Source organism: Taudactylus pleione, unplaced genomic scaffold (assembly GCF_031769625.1).
Source record: "Taudactylus pleione unplaced genomic scaffold, aTauple2 ptg000792l, whole genome shotgun sequence".
Classification (NCBI taxonomy): domain Eukaryota; kingdom Metazoa; phylum Chordata; class Amphibia; order Anura; family Myobatrachidae; genus Taudactylus; species Taudactylus pleione.
Window position 1 is genome coordinate 5,900,905 of NW_028285194.1, and position 23,628 is coordinate 5,924,532.

At 42.2% G+C, this 23,628-nt stretch overlaps 1 protein-coding gene across 4 annotated transcripts in view; it reads left to right on the plus strand.

The window, feature by feature from the left end:
- EDIL3 (EGF like and discoidin domains 3) overlaps nt 1-23,628 on the plus strand; it is a 681,338-nt gene that overhangs the window by 559,620 nt on the left and 98,090 nt on the right. For all 4 annotated transcript variants that reach the window (XM_088457916.1, XM_088457918.1, XM_088457919.1 and 1 more), the window contains one exon: nt 23,343-23,527. In XM_088457916.1, coding sequence (XP_088314042.1) covers nt 23,343-23,527 — 185 coding nt within the window. The remainder of the gene's footprint in view (nt 1-23,342; nt 23,528-23,628) is intronic.

Genomic DNA, 23,628 nt, shown 5'->3' on the forward strand with positions numbered 1-23,628 from the left:
AGCTGCATTTAAGAACGAGCCATAACCACTTTAACACTTACTAATGGTGTAATAAACTATGGTATTTAAAGTAAGGTAAGCTTTACCGTTGTTTGTGACATCACCACTTACGCCATCTATATGCTGGCAATGGGGCCCCAGCAAAGCTTTCCAGGCTTAGCCGAGTCTGTGCTGGGAAAATGCAATGTGCATGCGCAGATGGCCTGGGCCGGTGCTACCATTAGGCAACCTTAGGCAGCCGCCTAAGGGCGCCGGCCACTGGAGGGCGCTGCTGAGTCCACAAAAAAAAAGAATGGCATAATTCATGGCTGAGTGGCAGATAATGAATTTGTGGCACAACTGTGTGGCATATTATGAATTTTCACCAGTGTTATGATGTACATTATGATTTTGGTGCTCTGCTGTGTGTAATATTCTATATAGTATATTATGAATTTGGGACACTACTGTGTGGCATGTTATTTAACTGGAGAGACTGATGCGTTGTATATTATGAATTGGAGGGAGCAGGGGTGGTTGGCAAAATGTTGCCTAGGGTGCCTGTAAACCTTGCAGCGGCCCAGCAGATGGCTGTCACACTTGCGCATTACTCACTAGCCCATATACGGCAGCGATAGGCTGTTGTGATACTGCCGAGGATGACGCTAAAGGCGGGGACAGCGCTGGACCTCACTGGAGAAGTAAGTTATGCTAAATGTCCATGGCATGTTCATTAGACTCACTGTGATACTACACTAAATATGCCACCAGTAGTTATGATGGTTAATAAATGGAGCCCTTAGTGTGGAACGTTTTAACAGAAATAATGAATCTAAGCCTATAGCTAATCCAGGGGTGGGGAACCTTTTTTCTGCCATGGGCCATTATTCGCGGGCCCGGTGCAGGTCACAATCTTCGGTGAGTACAGCAATGCCCGGAGCATCCTGCGTATGCTTTGGGCGCTGTAAGGGCAGTGATGTGACCATCTGAATCCTCAGAAGGTTACTCCAGGCGGAACTGCTGCATATATTCTGGTTGCAGGGTGCCATTTTAGGCACCCTGCTAGCCAGATGAGACTAGCAGAAAAAATCTCAGAGGGCCAGACCAAATGATTCCACAGGCCTTATACGACTCTCGGGCCTGAGGTTCCCCATCCCTGATCTAATCTATACAGTAGCTAACATATCTGAAGTTGAAAATATAGTAAACGTCCAGCATGATTATAGGGCTGAACAGAGAACTACAACTGAAATCACTCTGTGCTTGCCCAAAAGTGGAAACATGCTTATGTGCCTATACAGACAGGCGAGATTCTAACACCTATGAAATTTCCTGAGTAGTACAGAGGGGCATTTTCTGGTTTGCTCAGTGGAACACAGGGGCATATTCTGGTTAGCATGGTAGCACAGAGGTGCATTTCCTGGTTAGAGCAGTGGAACATAGGGGCAGTTCCTGGTTAGAGCGGGGAAAGTCATTTCCTGTTTAGCATGTTGAAACAGAGGGGCATTTCCTGGTTAGTGTATTGACACTGAGGGGCATTTCCTGGTTAGCATGTTGGCTCTGAGGGGAATTTCCTGGTTAGCATGTTGACTCAGAGGGGCAGTTCCTGGTTAATGTGGTGAAAGACATTTCCTGTCTAGCATATTGACACAGAGGACCAGTTCCCTGTTAGCATGTTGACACTAACAGGCAATTTCTGGTTAGCATGTTAACAATGAGGGGCATTTCCTGTTTGCATGTTGACACAGAGGAGCAGTGTTTGGTTAGTGTGGTGAAAGGTATTTCCTGGTTGGTGTGGTAGCACTAAAGGGCAGTGGAGCATCTCTAATGGGTACAGGAAGTGCATTGTACACAGGCCCCTGCACCCATTCAATATACTTACCTACAGCATTTGTGCCATATTCCTAGAGATATGTGAATGTGCTGATTTTGGCACGAGATGAGAGTGGGTGCTTGAACACAGCACACTGGTGCCATCCCCTCCAAAGATGCCTTAGCCAAGGGACATTTCCAGTTTAATGAGGTCGGTGGAACAGAAGGACATTTACTGGTTAGTGTGGTGGCACAAAACCTCTATCTGCCTGCAATAGAAATTATATATATGTTGCCATGAATTATCCTATACCTACTATAGAAGAGTTTTTTCATCTGTATTTAGCGCACAAATGTTGCACAAGCAATTGAAAGGTTAGATCCTTCCTGCGATCTACACAGAAAAGTGCAGCTCAAATTAAAGTGATCTACACCTATCATCAATCAAATAAACATAAAATAGAATCTCAAGGGCTCTTTCACTCAGGGTAGTCTAAAATTATCCAATAATATCAATGTTTTAGAAAGATATAGAATCCCAAAATATACTCCTTGGTGTAAAAATATATATACTAGGTATATTCACATGTTTGTACAAAATGAGTTTTTCTTCATATAAAAACTCTTGTCTAAGGATATAGTTCTACTTCAAGCCCTCACATCAAAGAATATATGGATGGTTCTGGTTCCTTAGTCTGCGGTTCTTTCAACACAATGGACCCTCAGAGTGTCAATACACCTCAGGATAAATTATAGAAGGGATACCATTGTGTAAAGCTTTAAAAATTAATTATTACAGAGCAGCAAACAATGAATACTGTACATAAAAATCACAGGCAAAAACTGGCTCCGTACCATAAATTACCTTTTTTGAAGGCACGGTATAAAGCATATAGGGGTATATTTATAATTGCTCCCCTGTAAAGCAATATCACCTTTCCCCTCAAGGACCACTGTACCAGCCATTCTGATCTCCAACACCAACGCGTTTCTACCTACTCTGTCTTTTCCAAGGTTTACCTGTCTCTCCTAGAACCAGATATTTATAGTAATCCTCCAACTACACTGTCCAGCCCCCTTAATGAAGGGTGGGACTCACCAATTAGTCATCCAATCTAACAGGGGCTGCTCCTAGAAACTAAGGTGCTTCGTGCATGTGTAACATTCCGCAATATATGTTTTTCAAACCCGCTGGGTTTGGTCTTCCACTCATTCAATCTGGCATAGTCTTGATGCATTTCACATGCTGGAAGGCATTGCGCCCCGTCCTCCTTCAAGGTACTGCATTCCATCCACTGAAATGCACAAGGTCATCTCCCTATGTCGCATCACTAATTGCGCGTGATGCATTTAATTGCTATAGGAGTATGTTGTCTGTTTCCTGCATACACGGAACTCGATATATTTTCATACGGGTTGCATAAATTAAGGTGAAATCCATTCTAACCGCAATGATTAGGTTAAATAAACAGGGGTATGTTGCATAACATATTCTCAAGGTGAGAACGATGTGCGGATGCAACATCCAGCAGGTCCGTTGGTCTGTGCAGCTACACCAGCATCCACACCTCTATGCATGAACATATATAACACCTATATGAAAATTGAAATACATGTAAAAATTCCTAAAAACTAATTAGAACACACCACCACATCATGAAAACAATAAAATAACATGATAAAAAGGGGTATTTATATTATAAAAACCATTTCAGCTCAAAATCAGAGTTCAATACAGAGGTTCTAAGGTTTTTAAATCCTAAATGAACCTCATTTCTGATTTCGCTAAAATGTTTCCATATCTTTTACTTTCCAGTTCCCCTCTATTTTGTTAGGGATGTTGTTAATAGGCCAGCAGACGCGATGCTGATGGTCTAAATCCCGAACTATATATGCCCGACACGGGACTTAAGATAACCGTCGACGCCTATCTTAATCCAGACGCCAGAAGCCCGACCCCCCCCATCCCGATCATCAAGAGCCGGGTAAGTATACTACTTAGCCCGGGGATGGGGGGGTTAGGTTTAGGGTCCCCGGGGAGACTTAGGGCTATGCATCTTCTGGGGAAAGTTAGGATCAGGCTAGGGAAAGGGGGGGGTTAGGGTTAGGTGCCACTAGGGGGTGGTCGAGGCTAGTCACCCCCCCATGAGGGTTAGATTTAGGGTGCAGGAAGGGGAAGTTAGGTTTAGGCACCCCCTGGGGGCTTAGGGTTAGGCACCCCCAGGGAGTTTTAGGGTTAGGCATCACTAAGGGAGGGTTAGGGTTAGTGGGGGAGTAGGGAGGGTTAGGGTACTTACCAACCGGCATCAGGATGTCATCCTGTCGGGCTGCCGTAGTCGGGATTTGAACCAGCGGCTAAACAGCCGTTGGTATTTCAATCCCATTCCATTATTTTAATACCTATAATGCTTTTTATACTATCGCGTGAGCACTGATGCTTTTTTTAAAGTGTTGTGAGAGGGAGCGTTTCATGACTGATGTGAATGGCCAACTATTCTCTGTAAAGCGCTGCAGAATATGTGTGCGCTATATAAATAACTGGTAATAATAATAATAATAATAACACCTTTCTTTATATTTCTCAGATGCTCCGACCATCTGTCCCGTAATCTTCTTGAAGTTTTTCCTATGTATTGAAGATAGCAGGTCATAAATTAATTTAGTATAACATTTTGCTTTGTAACACTGGAGGTGAATACTTCAATTTTTGTGGCTTGGTTGGTGTGTGTAGTACATACTATACATGGCTCACATCAATGAAACCCTTTAATTTTTAGCCTGCCAGTACTTTTTTCTGTCTGGCATTTTTCACTATTCTATTTTAGACATTCGGTGCTTTCCTGTATGTAAACGTAGGTACAGGTGGAATAATATGCTTAAGAATTGGGTCTTGTTTTAATAGACAGCCTCAATCCCCAATTTATGTTCTATTATTGTATACAGGGACAATACATCAGCTGTTACTAATAAACATTGGTCTGGGAAATTTTAAGATGTTTAATGGTATCACTGGTATCTTTTACATAGGATTTAAATTTCACCACTTCTGGTTGTAAATGGAAGTCTATAAAATGGGATAGATTGGATGTGACTGAATCTGTTCCTGCAATTATTGGCCGGCCCGGAGGGTTTATTAGATCCTTATGAATTTTTGAAAGTATATACAATACCGGTAATACCGGATGCTCTCTAATTAAATATTTTCTTTCTTGTGATGAAATAATACCCTCATCTTCATATCTTTTAATTAAACTTGTTAAATTATTTTCTATCCTTTCAGAGGGCTTTCCTTTTAATAGGCTGTAGGGAGTCCTGTCACTAAGATGACAAAGGATCTCTTCATTGCATTTCAGGTAGGGATGTGCAGGCTCGGATAGGTTCGAGTTTGCACGTTGAGTTCGGATTTTTCCCTCCAAAAAAACGGAACTCAGAAAGAGGCAAAACGTCATCTTACATGGACGAACATCATCATTCCTGGACAAAAGTCTAGGAATGATGATGTTCGTCCATGTACGATGACGTTTTGCCTCTTTCTGAGTTCCGTTTTTTTGGAGGGAAAAATCCGAACTTAACGTGCAAACTCGAACCTATCCGAGCCTGCACATCCCTAATTTCAGGGTGTCCATAACTACAACCCCACCCCCCCTTATCTGCCGGTTTGATGGCAATGTCATGATTTTTCAAAGGTTTTCAGTGCTTCATATTCAGTTCTAGTTAGATTGTAATTCGGTTTATGTTCTGGTTCAATTTTTTCTATCTCTGTGCAAAGAAATTTGTTAAAACTTTCTATAAAACAACCTCTATTAAAAGTGGGGTTAAAAGTGGAATTGGGTCTAAAAATACTTTTTTTCTTCTGATTCTGTTACTTTTTGTCCAATTAAATATTTTTTTAAGGATAAATATCTTAAAACAAACAGGTGAGACAGCATTTAATAGAATTCAAAATGTGAAATGGCAGATAGACATATAGCAGTCAGAGTTCCAAAAAATCTTGGTTTTATTCACATATAAAGAGTCATAGAAGATACAATAAAATACACAACATGGTATGAAATTGCTAATAAGTATACTACTAATATTAACTATATTGTATGCATCTAAATATCAATCCAAACTGACATTTAGGTTTTCAATATATAGTATAGAATGTTGTCCCACGGGAACATATCATACTAGAAATATGGGTGTAGTTCTCCTATTATCTTAAAGCACATAAAAGTTCCTCAATAGACTGTTACAGCTCCACTTGAAAAAAAGGGAAATAATCCATGAGAGATGGTATGCACAGGGATTGAGTGTCCCATTTGGAACTCTGACTGCTATATGTCTCTCTGCCATTTCACAATTTGAATTCTATTAAGCGCTGTCCCACCTGTTTGTTTTAATTTTAATTTCTTGATTTGGGTGCACACACACCTTGTTTTGTGGACATGCAGCTTGTATAACAATTAGTGTGTCAAAGAATTTTTTCTTTTTGAACTAGCTATATATAAGCAATTGTAGAACTCCAAGGAGTGATACCAGCACCGAGGTCATTTGTTGTTACTAAAGGAAAAATATCTTACACATTTTTATACATTAATGTACGGTAGGTCTCAAATTTATTCAATTTGTTCATAGTTGCAAATTTTAGACCATTCTGTAATATTGCTTCCTCATTATCTTTTAAAATATATGAACTTAGATGTCATACCGTATTTCCGTTCTCAGGGGTAGTCTTTATCTGATTTTTCTTTTTGTTCCCTTTAGCCCTTTTGCCTCTTGCCTCTGTTTCCGTTTTTTCAGCCTTTTTGTTTCTCTTCCTGCTCCTGTCTAAAAAATCCTCTCCATCTAATATATAGATCATATCGATTAGAGGTGGGGAGGTTCTCTAATCCTGGCCGGGTATGATATTTATTTTCTTTTTTGTTCCATATATCTAAATTCCGATAGTTCATTTTCTTTCTATATGGATTAATAAAACCAGCCCTAATGTCCCCTCACTCTCATCATTAATTTAAGCCATTAGTAAATCTGGAGAGAGCAGTCTAAATTAAATCCAACAAAAGTGTGGACCTAAACTAACAAATTTCAAATATATTCAAAAATATATATAAAATGTTAGACGAAAGATGCCATAAATTATTTTAGTTGAATATTTTATATTATTTTATTTATTTCATTTTAATTTCAATAAACTGTCCCTTTCAATCCACAAGTTAATACCTTGTATTGTACTGTCTGTGTAGTAATCTTCAATTTTACTAGATAAATATATTTCCCAGATTACAACTATAAAACAACATTTTACATAAAGTGCAATAAAACTTCATTGTAGATGTACATGTATAATAGTGGAAATGGTTTAGTTCAGGACTAACAAACTAGCAGTACTTGCAGCTGTCTCATAATATGTGATTTTTGTACCCAAGTTATTTATAGTATTGATTCATTTCTCAGTGCAATCTGACAATACATTTGAAAAACAAATTACATCTCAGAGCTCATTGTGTGTCATTAGGCACAGGAGGATGAATTTCAAAACATCTATTTGGTTCCATAACGTAATGTTGATTACAATGGATGACTATCATCATTCTACAACTGAATCCAACCCAAAAGGTGATTTCATGGAGTAGTACCATCTATCGTGACCTCAAGTAATTGTAGTACTACCATAACCACATACAATATTTATATGAGATCTAGACATGTATCAGAGAGGCATAGATATAATGTTTGCTTTAAGTGGCCTGTAATGGTGTCTGGCAACATAAGGTATTGTGTCCTAGATAACTTACTATTTTTATATCAGTGTGTGGAAAACTTTATTACCCTGACAATTGATTAATATATTTGTGATATAAAGTGTAGTATATATATATATATATATATATATATAGTAGTCCTTGTGCAGAGCTGGCACTCAACAAAGTGAAATAATCCTGCCGGGTTGCCCTCTGTAATAGTTAGAAAATATAGGCAAAGAGACAGCAGCACTCCCGGACTTGAGAATTCAAAAATGTAATTTATTGCATGCCCAAATATGAAGACGTTTCAGGGCCATAGGCGACCCTTTTATCAAGGCTGGCGTTGCACAAAAATACAAATAACAGATAAGAAGAAACAACTGAGTTTCTTACCTTTAAATAGTGTTCTCCATGCTGCACGCTGTGGCAGGCCAGGGCTAACAGAGGGAGGCTGTGCCGCGCATGCGGCCTCTCGGTCCTCCAGTGATGACATCATGCCGCAGTTTGTGGGTTGTCATAGTAACACTCCACAGATCGTATACACTGTCTCCCCGGCCCACACACAGAGGCTGCAGGACGGAAATGATAGATAAGCATAGACAACGTTGTGATTATTAAAGAGATACTAGCAGTTAGCAGAGACAATAAAATCAATAAAGGTTATATCAAAAGTCTAAATTGCAACATATAACTCAAACAATAAATAACTATCAATTAGGAAAAATATTTAAAGCTACGTATATCTACGTGAATACATTTAAAGAAAGTTTCTCATTTAAGCCAGCTGGATATATGGTATTCAGTCTATGAATCCAAGTGGCCTCCAATTTTAATAATTGACCTCCTCTATTGCCTCCCCGTATTGAAGGCGGAATATGATCTAGGAAGTGGCGAGCCACTGGTTGTTCTGCTGATTTTTTTGTGAGCGCTATTTTAATGGCTGAGTAATGTAAGGCCATTCTCTCTCTAACCGTTCTAGTGGTCTTACCCACATAGTAATAGTTACAAGGACATTTAATTAGATACACAACAAAGGAAGAGGTACAGGTAAGTACATGTTTGATATAGTAGATCTGATCCCGATGAGGATGCTTAAATGTTGCTCCCGTAAGCATTTGTTGACACGTAGTGCATTTAGCACACTTATAGCACCCCGGTGGTTTGGACCGTAGAAATGTACTCTCTTTCTTAATATTGAATCCGGTAATATCGGTATGTACTACCAAGTCTCTAATATTCCTGACCCTTGTAAAGCAGGCCATTGGTCGTTTGCCTTTAATACATGGTAAGTCTTTATCTGATGTTACTAATGGCCACAAAGCTCGCGTTGCTCTTTGTATAACTGGACTGCTCGTTTGATACTCCATTTTCCATGGTATGACATTCTGATCATTCTTAATCCTTGGTTTTAATAGTTCATCACGTTTGATGGTTAAAACTTAATCTCTCTGTTTTTTTGAAGTATTAAGTGCGTATCCTCGGGTCACAAATTTATCAATGAGTTTATCCAGTTCATTCCTAGTTTCGTCAAGATCACTCGATATCCTTGCTATTCTCAACATCTGAGATTTAGGAAGCCCTCTCACTAACGCTTTTGGGTGATGGCTACTAGCTGCAAGGAAGGTGTTACGATCTGTAGGTTTCGAATAGATTCCTGTTATTAATTTATCTTCCTTTATCGTAACTTGCACATCCAGATAATTTAATGTAGATTTGCTAAACTGGTATGTGAGTCTAACCCAGGGGTCTTCAAACTTGGCCCTCCAGCTGCTGTGGAACTACACATCCCAGCATGCACTGCCACCTTTTTGATATAACAGCATGCTAAAACTATGTGCAGTGCATGCTGGGATGTGTAGTTCCACAGCATCTGGAGGGCCAAGTTTGAAGACCCCTGGTCTAATCGGTGACTCTCGCTCATTGATGTATGACATTAGGGACTCAAATGACTCCTCACCCTCCAGTCCATAACATAAATATATCATCTATATATCTAGTATAGACGAGAATGTTTTTGCTGATATCATCGTTCTTAAAGAATATTTCTTTTTCTTTGTTGAACATGTAGATATTAGCGTAGCTAGGAGCTACATTACTACCCATTGCGCATCCTGACACTTGTAGGAAAAATTTCCCATTGTACATAAAATAATTATGTGTCAAGGTCATCTGGAGTAGTTTATCAAAAAACTCTTTGTCCACAAGGGTTAGTTGTTGTTCTGCGAGGAAAGATCTTACTGCTGTTATTCCTTGATCATGTGGAATCGATGTATATAGACTGGATACGTCCATGACACAGATTAAAGTACCAGGAGGAATTCTTGTAACAGATTGTAGCGTTAGAAGGAATGCTGTGGTATCTTTGATGAATTTTGGTTGTGATGTGACCAAAGGTTGAAGAATAGTATCTAAATACATTGAAACCGGTTGGTAGAGAGAGTTTCTCGCTGATATAATCGGGCGGCCAGGAGGTGACTGCAAGTTCTTGTGGATTTTAGGTACCGTGTATATAATCGGTACCACAGGAAATTCCTCTGTTAATGCTGATTTAATTTTGGGACTTATGATACCTTCCTGGCAAGCTTCTGAAAGGATACAATCCAGTTCTGTTTGGTATTCAATGGTAGGATCCCTCAATAAGACTTGATAGGTGTGTCTATCAGATAATTGATGTTCTAATTCATTCATGTAATCACATGAATTTAAAATCACGATGGCACCCCCCTTATCGGCGGGGTGTATTATTATATCGCGGTATGCACCTAAATCTTTTAGTACCTTCTTTTCCTGTATAGTTAAGTTATAGTGTTGTATAGATGAAGCTTTAGTATACCGGGAAATTGAATCGTCCATTAGACGATTAAACGTTTTTAATGAAGAATTTGATGATTGTGGGTCAAAGGTGGATTGGCTCCGTGTTTGAAGAAATTTTTTGAACGAATTCGTATCATCTGGAGAATCTTGGGTTTGAAAAAATTCTTGCAATCTGAGTTTTCGTGAGAAGTGATTTAGGTCAATTTGCCACTTTAGATCATTATGGACATTTGTAGGAACAAATGACAGCTTTTTATTGAGAACCTTGATTTCAATTTCAGACAATGTCCGTGAAGAGAGGTTACACACTAAATTTTGTTTTGTGAGGGTTGATTTTTTATTCCTCTTGTTTTAACCCCCCCGACGGGTGGGCGTCCTTTTTGGGTTTTTTTGTTGGAAGCCACGGCTTCTGCCCCTAAAGGGGCTGCTGCTGCTTCCATGTTGTCATCTGAATCCCTAATGGCAAATTCACTGTCGCTGTGAGATGTGTTAGTATCTCCTTGTTTATTCTCACGCCTAGTTCTCCAACTTGGTCTTTTCCTCCTTGTACTCTGAGATTGGAATTTAGATTCAACTCCAGTTATAGACCCGATTATTTTCATAATCTTCAGACACAATCATTTTTTTGTTGCGTTTAAATTTAATGAGTTCCTGACGGTATATGTCACTCTGTTTCTGCAACTTTTGCATCATATCGATGTTGCCTTCATGATCAGTACTGGCTTTCGAAGAATCCATTAGTAAATTTAACTTTTGCCTAGTTGCTGCAAGTTCTCTGCCCGCCTCCTCAATGATGAGCAGCATGAGGTCCATGCTGCATTTATTGACCACCCCCACCCATTTGCTGCAAAATTCAGGATTAAATCTCCCTATGGTAGGGGCGTTTTTAACTCGGAAGCCTCGGGGAATAATCTGTTCCCTATAGTATTCCGACAGTGCTATGCCATGCAATAAGAAGTCAGTTTCTCTTTTCTTTAATTTGAGGGATTGGTGGTATAAATCTTGAGTGTCTTCTGATTTATCCACTGCCGGCCAATTTTCCTTAAATAAAATATTAGCTGCTTCTACTTCCGTAATGCTATATAATGCACCTTTAGTTAAAGTGATGCCTTTATAGCCCGATGGATCCTGTTGCAGACTATGGGATGTTGAGGTGGTTTGATCCATTCTTACCAAGGTATCAATTCCGTAATAGGAGAATGTTAATTAAATATGCGTTGGTGCCTCGTTCCGAGCAGGGCCTCCAGGTCCCAATAATGTAGTAGTCCTTGTGTAGAGCTGGCACTCAACAAAGTGAAATAATCCTGCCGGGTTGCCCTCTGTAATAGTTAGAAAATATAGGCAAAGAGACAGCAGCACTCCCGGACTTGAGAATTCAAAAATGTAATTTATTGCATGCCCAAATATGAAGACGTTTCAGGGCCATAGGCGACCCTTTTATCAAGTCTGGCGTTGCACAAAAATACAAATAACAGATAAGAAGAAACAACTGAGTTTCTTACCTTTAAATAGTGTTCTCCATGCTGCACGCTGTGGCAGTCCAGGGCTGACAGAGGGAGGCGGTGCCGCGCACGCGGCCTCTCGGTCCTCCAGTGATGACTTCATGACGAAGTTTGTGGGTTGTCATAGTAACACTCCACAGATCGGATACACTGTCTCCCACACACAGAGGCTGCAGGACGGAAATGATAGATAAACATAGACAACGTTGTGATTATTAAAGAGATACTAGCCCTGGCCTGCCACAGCGTGCAGCATGGAGAACACTATTTAAAGGTAAGAAACTCAGTTGTTTCTTCTTATCTGTTATTTGTATTTTTGTGCAACGCCAGCCTTGATAAGAGGGTCGCCTATGGCCCTGAAACGTCGGCACATTTGGGCATGCAATAAATTAAGTTTTTTAATTCTCAAGTCCTGGAGTGCCGCTATTTCTTTGCCTATATATATATATATATACTACACTTTATATCACAAATATATTTATACACGTCATAACGTGTAATACAACTTTTTGTCCACCAGGTGTAAACATATTACCACATATATATGGCCCTGATTCAGAGCCGGACGCTCTGACCAGAGCGCTCGCTCTGAATCAGGGCCCACCTCCATTAATATGGAGCGTCCTCCTGGACGCTCGTATAGCTGTGGGTCACCACCCACAGCATATACGAGCATGCAGGATGATGGTATCGCGACCATCGAAACTGCGAGCAAAAGCCTGCGGTTGGGTTTTTCAACCGCAAGGCCAGGAGTGATTTTGGCTCTATCAGAGCCAAAATCACTCCCACTGACATCACTAGTGATGTCAGTGGGGCCGGCTTCAGACGGTAGGCGTTCCCTTGGGAACGCCTACGTCTGGCAGGCACGACCCCGGCACGCCCACCAAAGGGGGCGTGCTGTCAGTCACCATCGACAGCATGCCCCCTTTGATGAGGCACTCCGAGCGAAGGAAAGTCCTTCGCTCGTCGGGTCTCTCGCATGCGCACGACGGAGCTCCCTCCCTCGTGCGCATGTGCAGTGGGGACCATCGACACACTTGCGAGCGGACAGCCGCTCGCGAGTGGGTCTGAATGAGGGCCTATATCCACTGTCCAGTTCTGCACTCACTTCAGTGTCTTCGTTGCTCAAAATAGGGGTGCACATCAGCTGTGTGTTCTGAATCTCCTTACACTCCAGTGCAGTATTGATAAGCTAGATGGCACTCACCAAACACAGGGATGCAGCTTAATACATTTATCTATCCATAAGGTCACCAATACAGTAACCGCAACAGCAACATTTCGGTCCACACATAGACCTTTTTCAAGCAATGCAGCATGTCATCATAACAGAAAAGATCAAGTTTTAAGACATAAGTCCCATAAGGATCCATATATATAAATTACTGTACTTTTTGAGGTTCAGTTATCATATACCTCATTTTAGTTGCAGTGTTGATATGACAATCTATATAGTAAACAAGAAAGTATGTGTCTGTCCATATATTCTTCATGCATGGCCAGAGTTTTGTACCTAGCTCCACAAAATTTGGCATGGTGGTGTAGTTTGACCAGGATTAGGTTTTTGCCTTGGTTTGAACTTTGTCAGCGCCACACACTTTCACACCATCCCATAAATCCAATACACTCTTAAATTACACAGGGGCTGAGGGGCTGGCTTCATACACACACTGTCACACTCTGGCAGGCTGATGAGCAGCTCAGTACTCGATACATTCAGATTGTGGCAGATGGCATAATGAATCCACAACCTTTGATCCAGGGAAAGCTTAGCATATGAAGATTATAAACAGCAGGGGAGATTGATTGCAGTCACACAGTACCACTGCAGACAGGCCCCCTTCTGTCCAGGAATGGGACTCCAGTCAAGGCATTCCCCCATTCCCCCCTTCCTGATGGCAGCCCTGCTAGACATGATCTTTAATGTTGGTCTGCAGAGCGATTTCAGGAGGTGATTCAGCTACAGATGCAGTGGCAGGGATCACGCAGATTTCCCATTGTTGGGAATCTGTGCATGCACTTGACTAATACTGTACATGCGCAGTACTGGTCTGCAATCCCGCACGCAATCCGGCAGCAGACTGTCAGTGATTGACAGTTTTCCGTCATATCTGGCTGGGGAGCGGGCCGCAACAGCATCTGTTTCCCAAAATGGAGGTGCATCACCGCAGTTGAGGGGGAGTGGAGAGGCTAGGATCTCTGTTGGCTGACATAGTTTTCCTGCCTATATTACTCATCTGCAGCAGCTGGCTTGCGTGACCCCATGGTCATTCAGCCAACCGAAGGGATCGCAGCTCAGATCAGTAATGCATGCAGGTGGTGTAACGCTGTCTGCTGCATTATCATATTACAGCTATCGCAGCTGCTAACATGTAGCAGCTGTGATAGCATATTTGTCCGCAGCTATACTGAATACTGTTCTGTTAGTCAGTCTGCTCCTGATATACCCCATTCCAAATGGTATGAGAATACGCCTGCCTGCCCAGTCATTTACTCCTAATTTGCATAGTTATCCAGGTTATAGGCGAGGGCAGTGTAAAAAAAATGAAGGCTGCTGGTGTACTTCAGGGTCCAGTCTTCAACTCAAGCAACACCGGGTATCCTGGCTACTGTAATAACCAATACATTTGCCAAGTGAGAGTGAATGTTTTCTTCCAAATTTGGCATAATTCTCTTGCCGTAGTACAGAGAAGAGCTGGAAGCATATTGATGGCTTATGCTATGGCTTCCAGGTGTGATGCCGCCATCAGTGGGGGTCAATGGAAAGGGATCCGGTAAAATTTGCAAAAGAGTAACGACATAGGCATTGCATTCCGGAGTTTGATAAATCCAACAGCTTACTGTAGCAGCCAACATAGAAACCTATAGGGGGTGCTTTTGCCATTGGAAACGGAGGGAGATACCTGCTGAGGTTCCTCCTTATTACATTCAGAGGATCCTCAGAATTTGTGAGAACCCAGAAATATGTTTTTTTGTGATATCTGTTTTATTGATTTTTCACAACAATATACAAAGGAAATAAAATGTCAGAGTGTGTGTCAATAACACCCAGAAGTATAAAAGTCTTACAAGCTAATAATCAAATACAGTGATAAATGTCAATGAAGACCGATGACAATAAAGAGACTGAAGTAAGTATCAGACATGAGGTACAGATGGGCCCAGCTAATTTGTTGCTCCATACGCCATGTAGAGCACCATGCATCTTGTGCCACACAGTACGCCGTGAAACGCGCCACACAAAATGTTTTGTAATGGAATGTAGCATAGCAATGAAAAAAAAGTCATAACATGTAATACAACTTTTTGTCCACCAGGTGTCACTTTTCCTAAACTATACAGCGCATGAGTCAGATTTCCAATACATTTTCTGTATCACCGCCCGATGATTGACTGACAGAATATGTTATTTGGTACACTATAGTACAGCATTTTCCTCATGGAATCGGAGCTGTAGAAGAATGTATAATAAAGTTTCAAATCATTACATTAAGTGTGAGTCCTGTACTTTTTTCTAAAAATATTTCATACGCACGCACAGTTTTTAATGAGGCGGGATAAATATTCACTAATGCTCCCCAACCATCATTCACTTCTATTTAATGCCGCCGAACTCAATACATTGTCCACAACTTCATACCACCTGGGATTTCTATGCTACTTTATGCCACTGTACTACTGATGCACTGTGTGCTCAAGAAAGTGGTGTGTGGCACTCCATACAGTATGCCACATAGTGCCCTGCTAGTCATGCTATGCTGTGGCATATGGAGTCTCATTGTACTACGAATGCCCAGTGGAGCCGGTTGGGAGTCACACACACAGTGCATCCCAGACTTAGATACTATAGTGATTTCATGACTTAGAAACTAGTAGTGGGCTCTGTTTGAAAGATAAGTCTCTGTATTTCAAACTGACCATGCGTTTTAAGCCATACACTTGCGGCACTGTCAGCGCTGTCCCAGACTTAGATACTATAGTGATTTAATGACTTACAAACTAGTAGTGGGGTCTTTGTGAAAGAGGAGTATCTGGATTACAAACTGACTGTGCGTTTTAAGCCGCACACTAGCGGCACTGTCAGCATGTCGGCGCTGTGGTGGCTGCCAGCTCTGGAGGTTGCACATGGATCTCGGTGCATGCTCAGTGGAGCCACTCCATACTCCATGTAGCACCCTGCTAGTCGCACTATGCTGTGGCACATGGAGTCTCATAGTACTGCGCATGCCCAGTGGAGCCAGTCGGGAGTTACACACAGTGCATCAGCACTAGGCTGATGCACTGTGTTCTGTACACGACAGGTGTGGCTTTCGACACGGCAGGCAATGTGTACAATGCCAATAGCAGGCTCATCCATGTGCACTCCACCCACCCACTGCTGTTTTTAATAATAAAAAAAGTGTCTTCCTTTCAAAATATTATACTAGTACATGTAAACACAGTACCCCACCATTAGAGAATAATTAATCCCGTCTCAATGAAAGCTGTGCGTGCACCTCATAAGAACATGGCAATTACACTACTGTAGTTATGTGTGTATACTGATTTGTGTCTCATTCTAAGAGCCAATGGGACATTATTAAAAAGATTGGTTGTGCGATCATGCAATATGCAAATACACTGTGTGAATGTGATTGGCCCGCTCGTCAGGGATATCCATCCAATTTAACAGTATGGTATTCAGTAGTACAAATTTCATCAGTGGAGCACTCGCCACCCAGCGGCTAAGCGGTGTATTGCATGCCATGGCTTATCTTTCGTTGTAGAATACCACATTACGCCACAGTACAGCTATCACGTAACGTTCCATGGCGTGACACAGAGGCCTGAATGGTGCGCTATGAGCAACAAACTAGCTGGGCCCATCTGTACCATAAATTATCAGAGTAATGAATATATCAACTTAATGTTGATAAACATAAACAGGAACTGGGTAGACAGAGGGAAACATTAAGGATGAGGGGAGGAAGAAGAAAAGATGAAACAGCAGAGATCAAAAGAAATCAGGCGTGATTCCTAAGAGGTCCAAAGAATTGTGGGCCCGATTCAGACCCGCTCACTAGATGCGTTCGCACGCAGCCAAAGTATGCAAATCCCGCGATCACACAGCAAGGCATTAGCACGCCCACTATGTCTTGGCATGCGATCACGGTGTGTATCTAGCTGCCCACCAGCCTGTCTTAACGTCATCTGCAGGAAGTGTATGCAACAATCGGTAACATCGAGTAACATCGGACCCATACGCAGCACTTGTGGCTGACCATACCCTACCGCAAGCACTGCGAGTGCTTCAGTGTATAATTCAGCCATGTCACGTCTATTATGATTCTGTGTCTTAATTATGCACGCCTCTGAAATGGCGTTAAGATGCTCAGGCACGCCTGCGTTCGCACCACCACACCCCCATTTCCATCAACCATCCCATCACCACCACAAACTGCTTGTCCTGTCACTCATTTTAGCGAGCTAGCTATGTGCAGTGAGCGAACGTTTCCCATTCGCATGGACTAGTTCGCGCACGCGCACTGCGACTTATACGCATACGCAAATTGCAAATATCAGCAGGCTACTTGCAAACGCAGCCTAGCGAGCGAGTCTGAACCGGGCCCTATATTACATGAAACCTATTCATTGGGGAGGCCATGGGGAAAGGAAACATACATTATAGAAAATAAAAAGGCCAAAACTTCAAATTAGGGAGAGCTAGAAAGAAGTTGACAAAATAAAAACCAGTCAGTTGATTCAAACATTTTGAGAATATGTTCTCGAGACATAGAATCAAGGTGTTCAATATATGAATCCCATTTATTATTAAATGTATATACTCCTTTATTAATGTTAGGTTGGGCTGCTCGTCTGTCAAAATACAGATATTGGAGGGCTTTAATCTGTAATTCTTGAAGGGAGGGAGAGGATTGTTAGGTCAGGTGAATCAGTATGATTTGTTTGGCTATAGTGGTTAAGACAACAAGAATAGGAGTAATAGACCTTTTTCCAGGACCAATACCCTAATTTGAAAAGTTGCAACATAAGCAGGCCAAAGGATTGGGGAGTAAATGTAGCAAGTGCATAACATTAATAAAACTAAGGAGCTTGTTTCAAGACATCCAAATTCCAACAAATAATTTTGAAATAAATGTCTCTTAATATTTTTGTACTTTTTAAGGCAAATATCAACAATGCCTTCCCTTATTGTCAAAAGTGCCTCACCAACTCACCAACTCCCAGTAAAGTTGTCTAATCTCCCGGATCGTGTCTTTTTCCACCGTGGAGTGGTGGGAGGCATAATTCCATGTTATTCTACGACTCATATCATCGTAGTCACATCCTCAAGTATGCCTGATATTCATAGACACATTTAGGAAATTGGTTTACTACACCATTAGAACCTCGGTTCAGATGAGTCTCTATGAACAGTATATATTTGCAAAAGTGGATTTTTCTTAAAGATAGTTCTGTGAAACAAACTAAAAATGTGGTTGTGGTTTGGATTCTATTATATTTAAACTTTGATCCAGTACATTCCTAGGGTATTTTATTCCATAAACCAGTCTGGTTACCTTATGGCTGCTATGTTCCAGTGATATTGTGGCAGCTTTGTGGCAGCTTTTTTCAGATGTCTTGTTGATTGGCAAAATTTTGAATGAATTTTGCCTTCAATTAACTGTTGCTACCTGCAGACTATGGGGCAATACGGGCAAAGACTGGATTTTTATGGGGGTTTCTACATAATATATAAACATAAACACATATACACATGTTCCCCCCCCCTAGCGGCAACATGCTGTGAGATGCGGGTCAATCGGGAGGGGGCAGGGCCAAAATTTACATCATATTGTCTCTGCCCCCTCCCCATTGACCCGCGAATTGCAGCATTTTGCCTCGAGGGGACGGAGCTTAATAGCATGGTACCCGCAATTCCATCTATCAGGGGGGGTCTCTGGGTACTCAGAAACACCCCTGCATGCGCTACTGCACTAACTGAGAGAAGCAAAAAAGAGAAAGTGACTTTTCACCTCGGCAAAACCATGTTGCAGTGCATGTGGGGCAGATATGAAATGAGCAGGGAGATTTAGATGTGAGAGGGGTGTGTCCTAACTGAAATCTTATATGCAGTGTAAAAATAAAGCTTTAGCATTTGTGGATGATGTGCAATAATAGCCAGTATTTACAATGCATTAAAAAAAAAAAAAAAAAAAAAAAAAAATAATAATAATAATAATAATAATAATAATAATAATAATAATAATAATCTTTTTGTACCTTTTGCATTGCAACATGGTTTGTCCAGGTGCAAATGACTGTACCTTGCTTTTTTGTTGTTGCTTTGCACCCAGCTGAGAATCAGACCCTATACTGTAAGTCAATGTTGCTACTTTGATCAGAACACCTCTGTATAGGTAAAAAATACCAAAAAGAACGCTGTTATTTTAAATGTAACAAAGATACTGTATAATATTCAAAATATAGGGCAATACTATATAAACATGAAAATAAAAATAAGTTCTACTATTTAGTAGGGATGAGCGGGTTCGGATTTCTGAAATCCGAACCCCCACGAGCCCCCCCGATCTGAGTCGTATCCGAGTCAGGCTCGACTTTTCCCGCCTGACTCGCAACTGAAATCGAGGCAAAACATCATCATCCCCCCTTCCGGATCTCGCGGGTTTTGGATTCTATAAAAGGTCCCCGCGTCGGCGCCATTTCTCACTCCGGCTGTGAACAGTGAAGAGGGAGGGTAGGAGCTAAGGTTGGCTGGGCTGTGTTGTGCTGCTGTTGTCCATAGGGGCTGTGACCACTCATTCCATAGGGGCTGACTGGGCTGTGCTGTGCTGTGCTGCTGTTGCCCATATGGGCTAGCTGGGCTGTGTTGTGCTGCTGTCGTAGGGGCTGGCTGGGCTGTGTTGTGCAGTCAGTTGTCCATAGGGGTTGTGTCCACTCCAAAGTCTATAGGGGCTGGCTGGACTGTGTTGTGCAGTGTCCCATAAAGGCTGTAGTCCTAGAGGGGTGCTGTAGTGTTGTCCAGGGGGTGATCTGTGCATCAGGGGTGCTCCCCCAAAGTGCACTCCAAAAAAAATTATTTTTTTCTTTTTTGTGTTTGTGAATTGTGTGCGCAGTAGCCGCACGTGCATCAACAAAGTAGCGTCAAGCGTGCGCCTGTGTCATAAGTGAAGGGCCAGCTGGCTTGACCGTTAAAGGGTGCTGTAACCCCCAAAGTGCACTCCAAACCAAATAAAAATTTTTTTTTTGTGTTTGTGAATTGTGTGTGCAGTAGCCGCACATGCAACAACAAAGTAGCGCCAAGCGTGCGCCTGTGTCATAAGTAAAGGGCCGGCTGGCTCATCTGTTAAAGGGTGGTGTGACCCCCAAAGTACACTCCAAACAAAATAAAAAATTATTTTCTGTGTTTGTGAATTGTGTGCACTGTGGCTGCATGTGCATCAACAAAGTAGCGCCAAGCGTGCGTCTGTGTCATAAGTGAAGGGCCGGCTGGCTCGTCCGTTAAAGGGTGCTGTAACCCCCAAAGTGCACTCCAAACAAATTAAAAAATGATTTTCTGTGTTTGTGAATTGTGGCCCTCATTCAGACCCACTTGCGAGCGGCTGTCCGCTCGCAAGTGGGTCGATGGTCTGCACTGCGCATGCGCACGACGGAGGGAGCTCCGTTGTGCGCATGCGCGAGATGCGACGAGCGAAGGACTTTCCTTCGCTCGTAGTGTCTCATCAAAGGGGAAGTGCTGTCGATGGTGACTGACAGCACGCCCCCTTTGGTGGGCGTGCCAGGGGCGTGCCTGCCAGACGGAGGCGTTCCCATGGAAACGCCTACCGTCTGAAGCCAGCCCCACTGACATCACTTCTGGCCTTGCGGTTGAAAACCTCAACCGCAGGCTGTTGCTCGCAGTTTCGATGGTCGCGATGGTCAAGACCATCGCGACCATCATCCTGCACGCTCGTATATGCTGTGGGTGGTGACCCACAGCTATACGAGCGTCCAGGAGGACGCTCCATATTAATGGAGGTGGGCCCTGATTCAGAGCGAGCGCTCTGGTCAGAGCGTCCGGCTCTGAATCAGGGCCTGTGTGCACTGTGGCCACACGTGCATCAACAAATGAGATAAGCTGGCAAAAGCACAGCGAAGAACTGTGCGTTCTAAGAAGATATCACAAATCCCCAAGGAGAGTCCAAGTGTGGTGGTGGTTGCGATGTCTGACCTTCCCAGCATTGGACGGGAAGAGGTGGCTCTTTCCACCATTTGCACGCCCCCTGCAAGTGCTGATAGGAGCACCCACAGTCCACTTGCTGATATGCAAATTGAAGATGTCACTGTTGAAGTACAACAGGATGAGGATACTGGTGTAGCTGGCACTGAGGAGGAAGTTGGCGTGGAGGATTCTGATGGTGATGTGGTTTGTTTAAAACAGGCTCCGGGGGAGACAGTTGTTGTCCGTGGGATGAAAAAGCCCATCACGGTCATGCCTGGGCAGAAGACCAAACATTCCACCTCTTTGGTCTGGCAATATTTCTATCCAAATCCGGACAACAACTGTCTTGCCATATGTACCATATGTAAAGGTGAAATAAGCAGGGGTAGGGACGTTAACCACCTAGGAACATCCTCCCTTATACGTCACCTGCAGCGCGTTCATAAAAAGTTACTGTCAAGTTCAGAAAATTTGGCTAAGACAGTAAGCAGTCCAGGGACACCTAAATCCCTTTGTCCTGTTGTATCCAAGCGCCTGCAAACCACACCGTCAACTCCCTCCTCGTCAATTTCCTCCTTAGTCAGGATCGGAAGTAGTCCTGCAGGCCATGTCACTGGCATGACTGACTCTCCTATCCGGGTTTCCTTCGGAGGATCCTGCATTGCTACGCCTACTGCTGCTGCTGCTGTTGTTGCTGCTGAGAGTCATTCATCATCCCAGAGAGGAAGTAGGAACACCACTACTTTTACTAAACAATTGACCCTCCAACAGTCCTTAGCGAGGAGGGTGAAGTATGACATCAGTCATCCTGAAGCAAAACGTATAACTGAGGCCTTGACTGCTATGTTGGTGTTAGACGTGCATCCGGTATCCACCATTAGTGCAGTGGGATTTAGACAATAGATGGAGGTAGTGTGTCCCTGGTTCCAAATCCCGTCTAGATTCCACTTCACTAGGCAAGTGATACCGAGACTGTACAGAAACGTCAGAAAAAGTGTCCTCAGTGTTCTGAAAAATGCTGTTGTACCCAATGTCAACTTAACCACGGACATGTGGACAAGTGGAACAGGGCAGACTAATGACTATATGACTGTGACAGCCCACTGGGTAGCTGTATCACCTTACGCAGCAACAACAGCAGCGTCACCAGTAGCAGCATCTCAGAAACGCCAGCTCGTTCCAAGGCAAGCAACATACAACATTCCCAAGGACAATTCCATCTTGCACCTCTTTTTTTTCTTTGCATTATGTACTGTTTGGGGCCTAGTTTTTCAAACTGCCATCCTGTCTGCCACTGCAGTGTCACTCCTAGATGGGCCACGTGTTTGTGCTGCCCACTCGTGTCGCTTAGCATAGTCATCCAGCTACCTCAGTGCACCCTTTTGGACATTAAAACACTATTGTGAGGTGTGAGGTGTTCAGAATAGACTGGAAATGAGTGGAAATTAAGGTTATTGAGTTTAATAATAGCATAGGAGCAGAAAAACCCACAAATTTTGTGATTTTAGCTGTTTGTATGCTTTTTTTCAAAAAAATACAGATCCAAAACACAAAACCCAGAGCCCAAAATACGGGAGGGTGGTTTTGGCAAAACCAATCCAGATCCAAAACATGAAGAAAGATCCAGATCCAAAACCAAAACACGAAAAGTGGCCGGTGCACACCCCTACTATTTAGATTATGAATGTCATGGATAATCATTGCAGATAATGCAGTTATTCAATTAATTATGACATTCCAGAGTCCTAGCTACAGTGTCACGCTCTACTTCCACCAACTTTCTTTATAAACTTGCTTGAGTACAAGTAGAGTAAAAATGGAAATTACAATGCATTCACGATTGACAATAAAATTGTTAGTGCAATGCGCAGGTAAGTGTTACTTTGATTGGCTCCAGATTTTATATGTATTTAAGAAAATTGCTATATAAAGACTAAACAAAGCAAAGTCACAGCTGCTCTCAGTTCAGGTAATGATTTCAAATTCTAAAATACAGCAAAAAGTAAAGTAGTGTTATCTTCTCCAGATTAGTGTGAGCATCATTGCAAGAAAGGCTGTACAGTTCGTCTTTTAAATTAGCTCATTTTCCTGTAGACTGTTTCCTGAGGCAGTTATGATTAAGTCTTTTCATATTCACAATCTTTAGGTCTTTCTAGAGACAATACTTCATTTCATTTAATCTGTTCTCCCGCTGAATTAAAACCCCTTTTTTCCCAGAACAGCTCATAGATTTTTAAATAACACAAATATGTTTGTTTTCTTGTAAACCATCGTTATCATCATTTCTGCTTGATGCTTTTACAGGCTGCTCGGAACCACTTGGGATGAAATCAGGACATATACAGGATTACCAAATCACAGCCTCCAGCATTTTCAGAACATTGAACATGGACATGTTTACCTGGGAGTCCAGGAAAGCTCGATTAGATAAACAAGGCAAGGTGAATGCTTGGACATCTGGAAGAAGTGATCAGTCTCAGTGGTTACAGGTAATCCATTTTCTTGTTGTTTACATTAGAACTTAAGTCTTTTTACTGCTTAATCTATGGTGCCTTGCGAAATAGAATGTGGTTTTATGCATAGAAGAGCA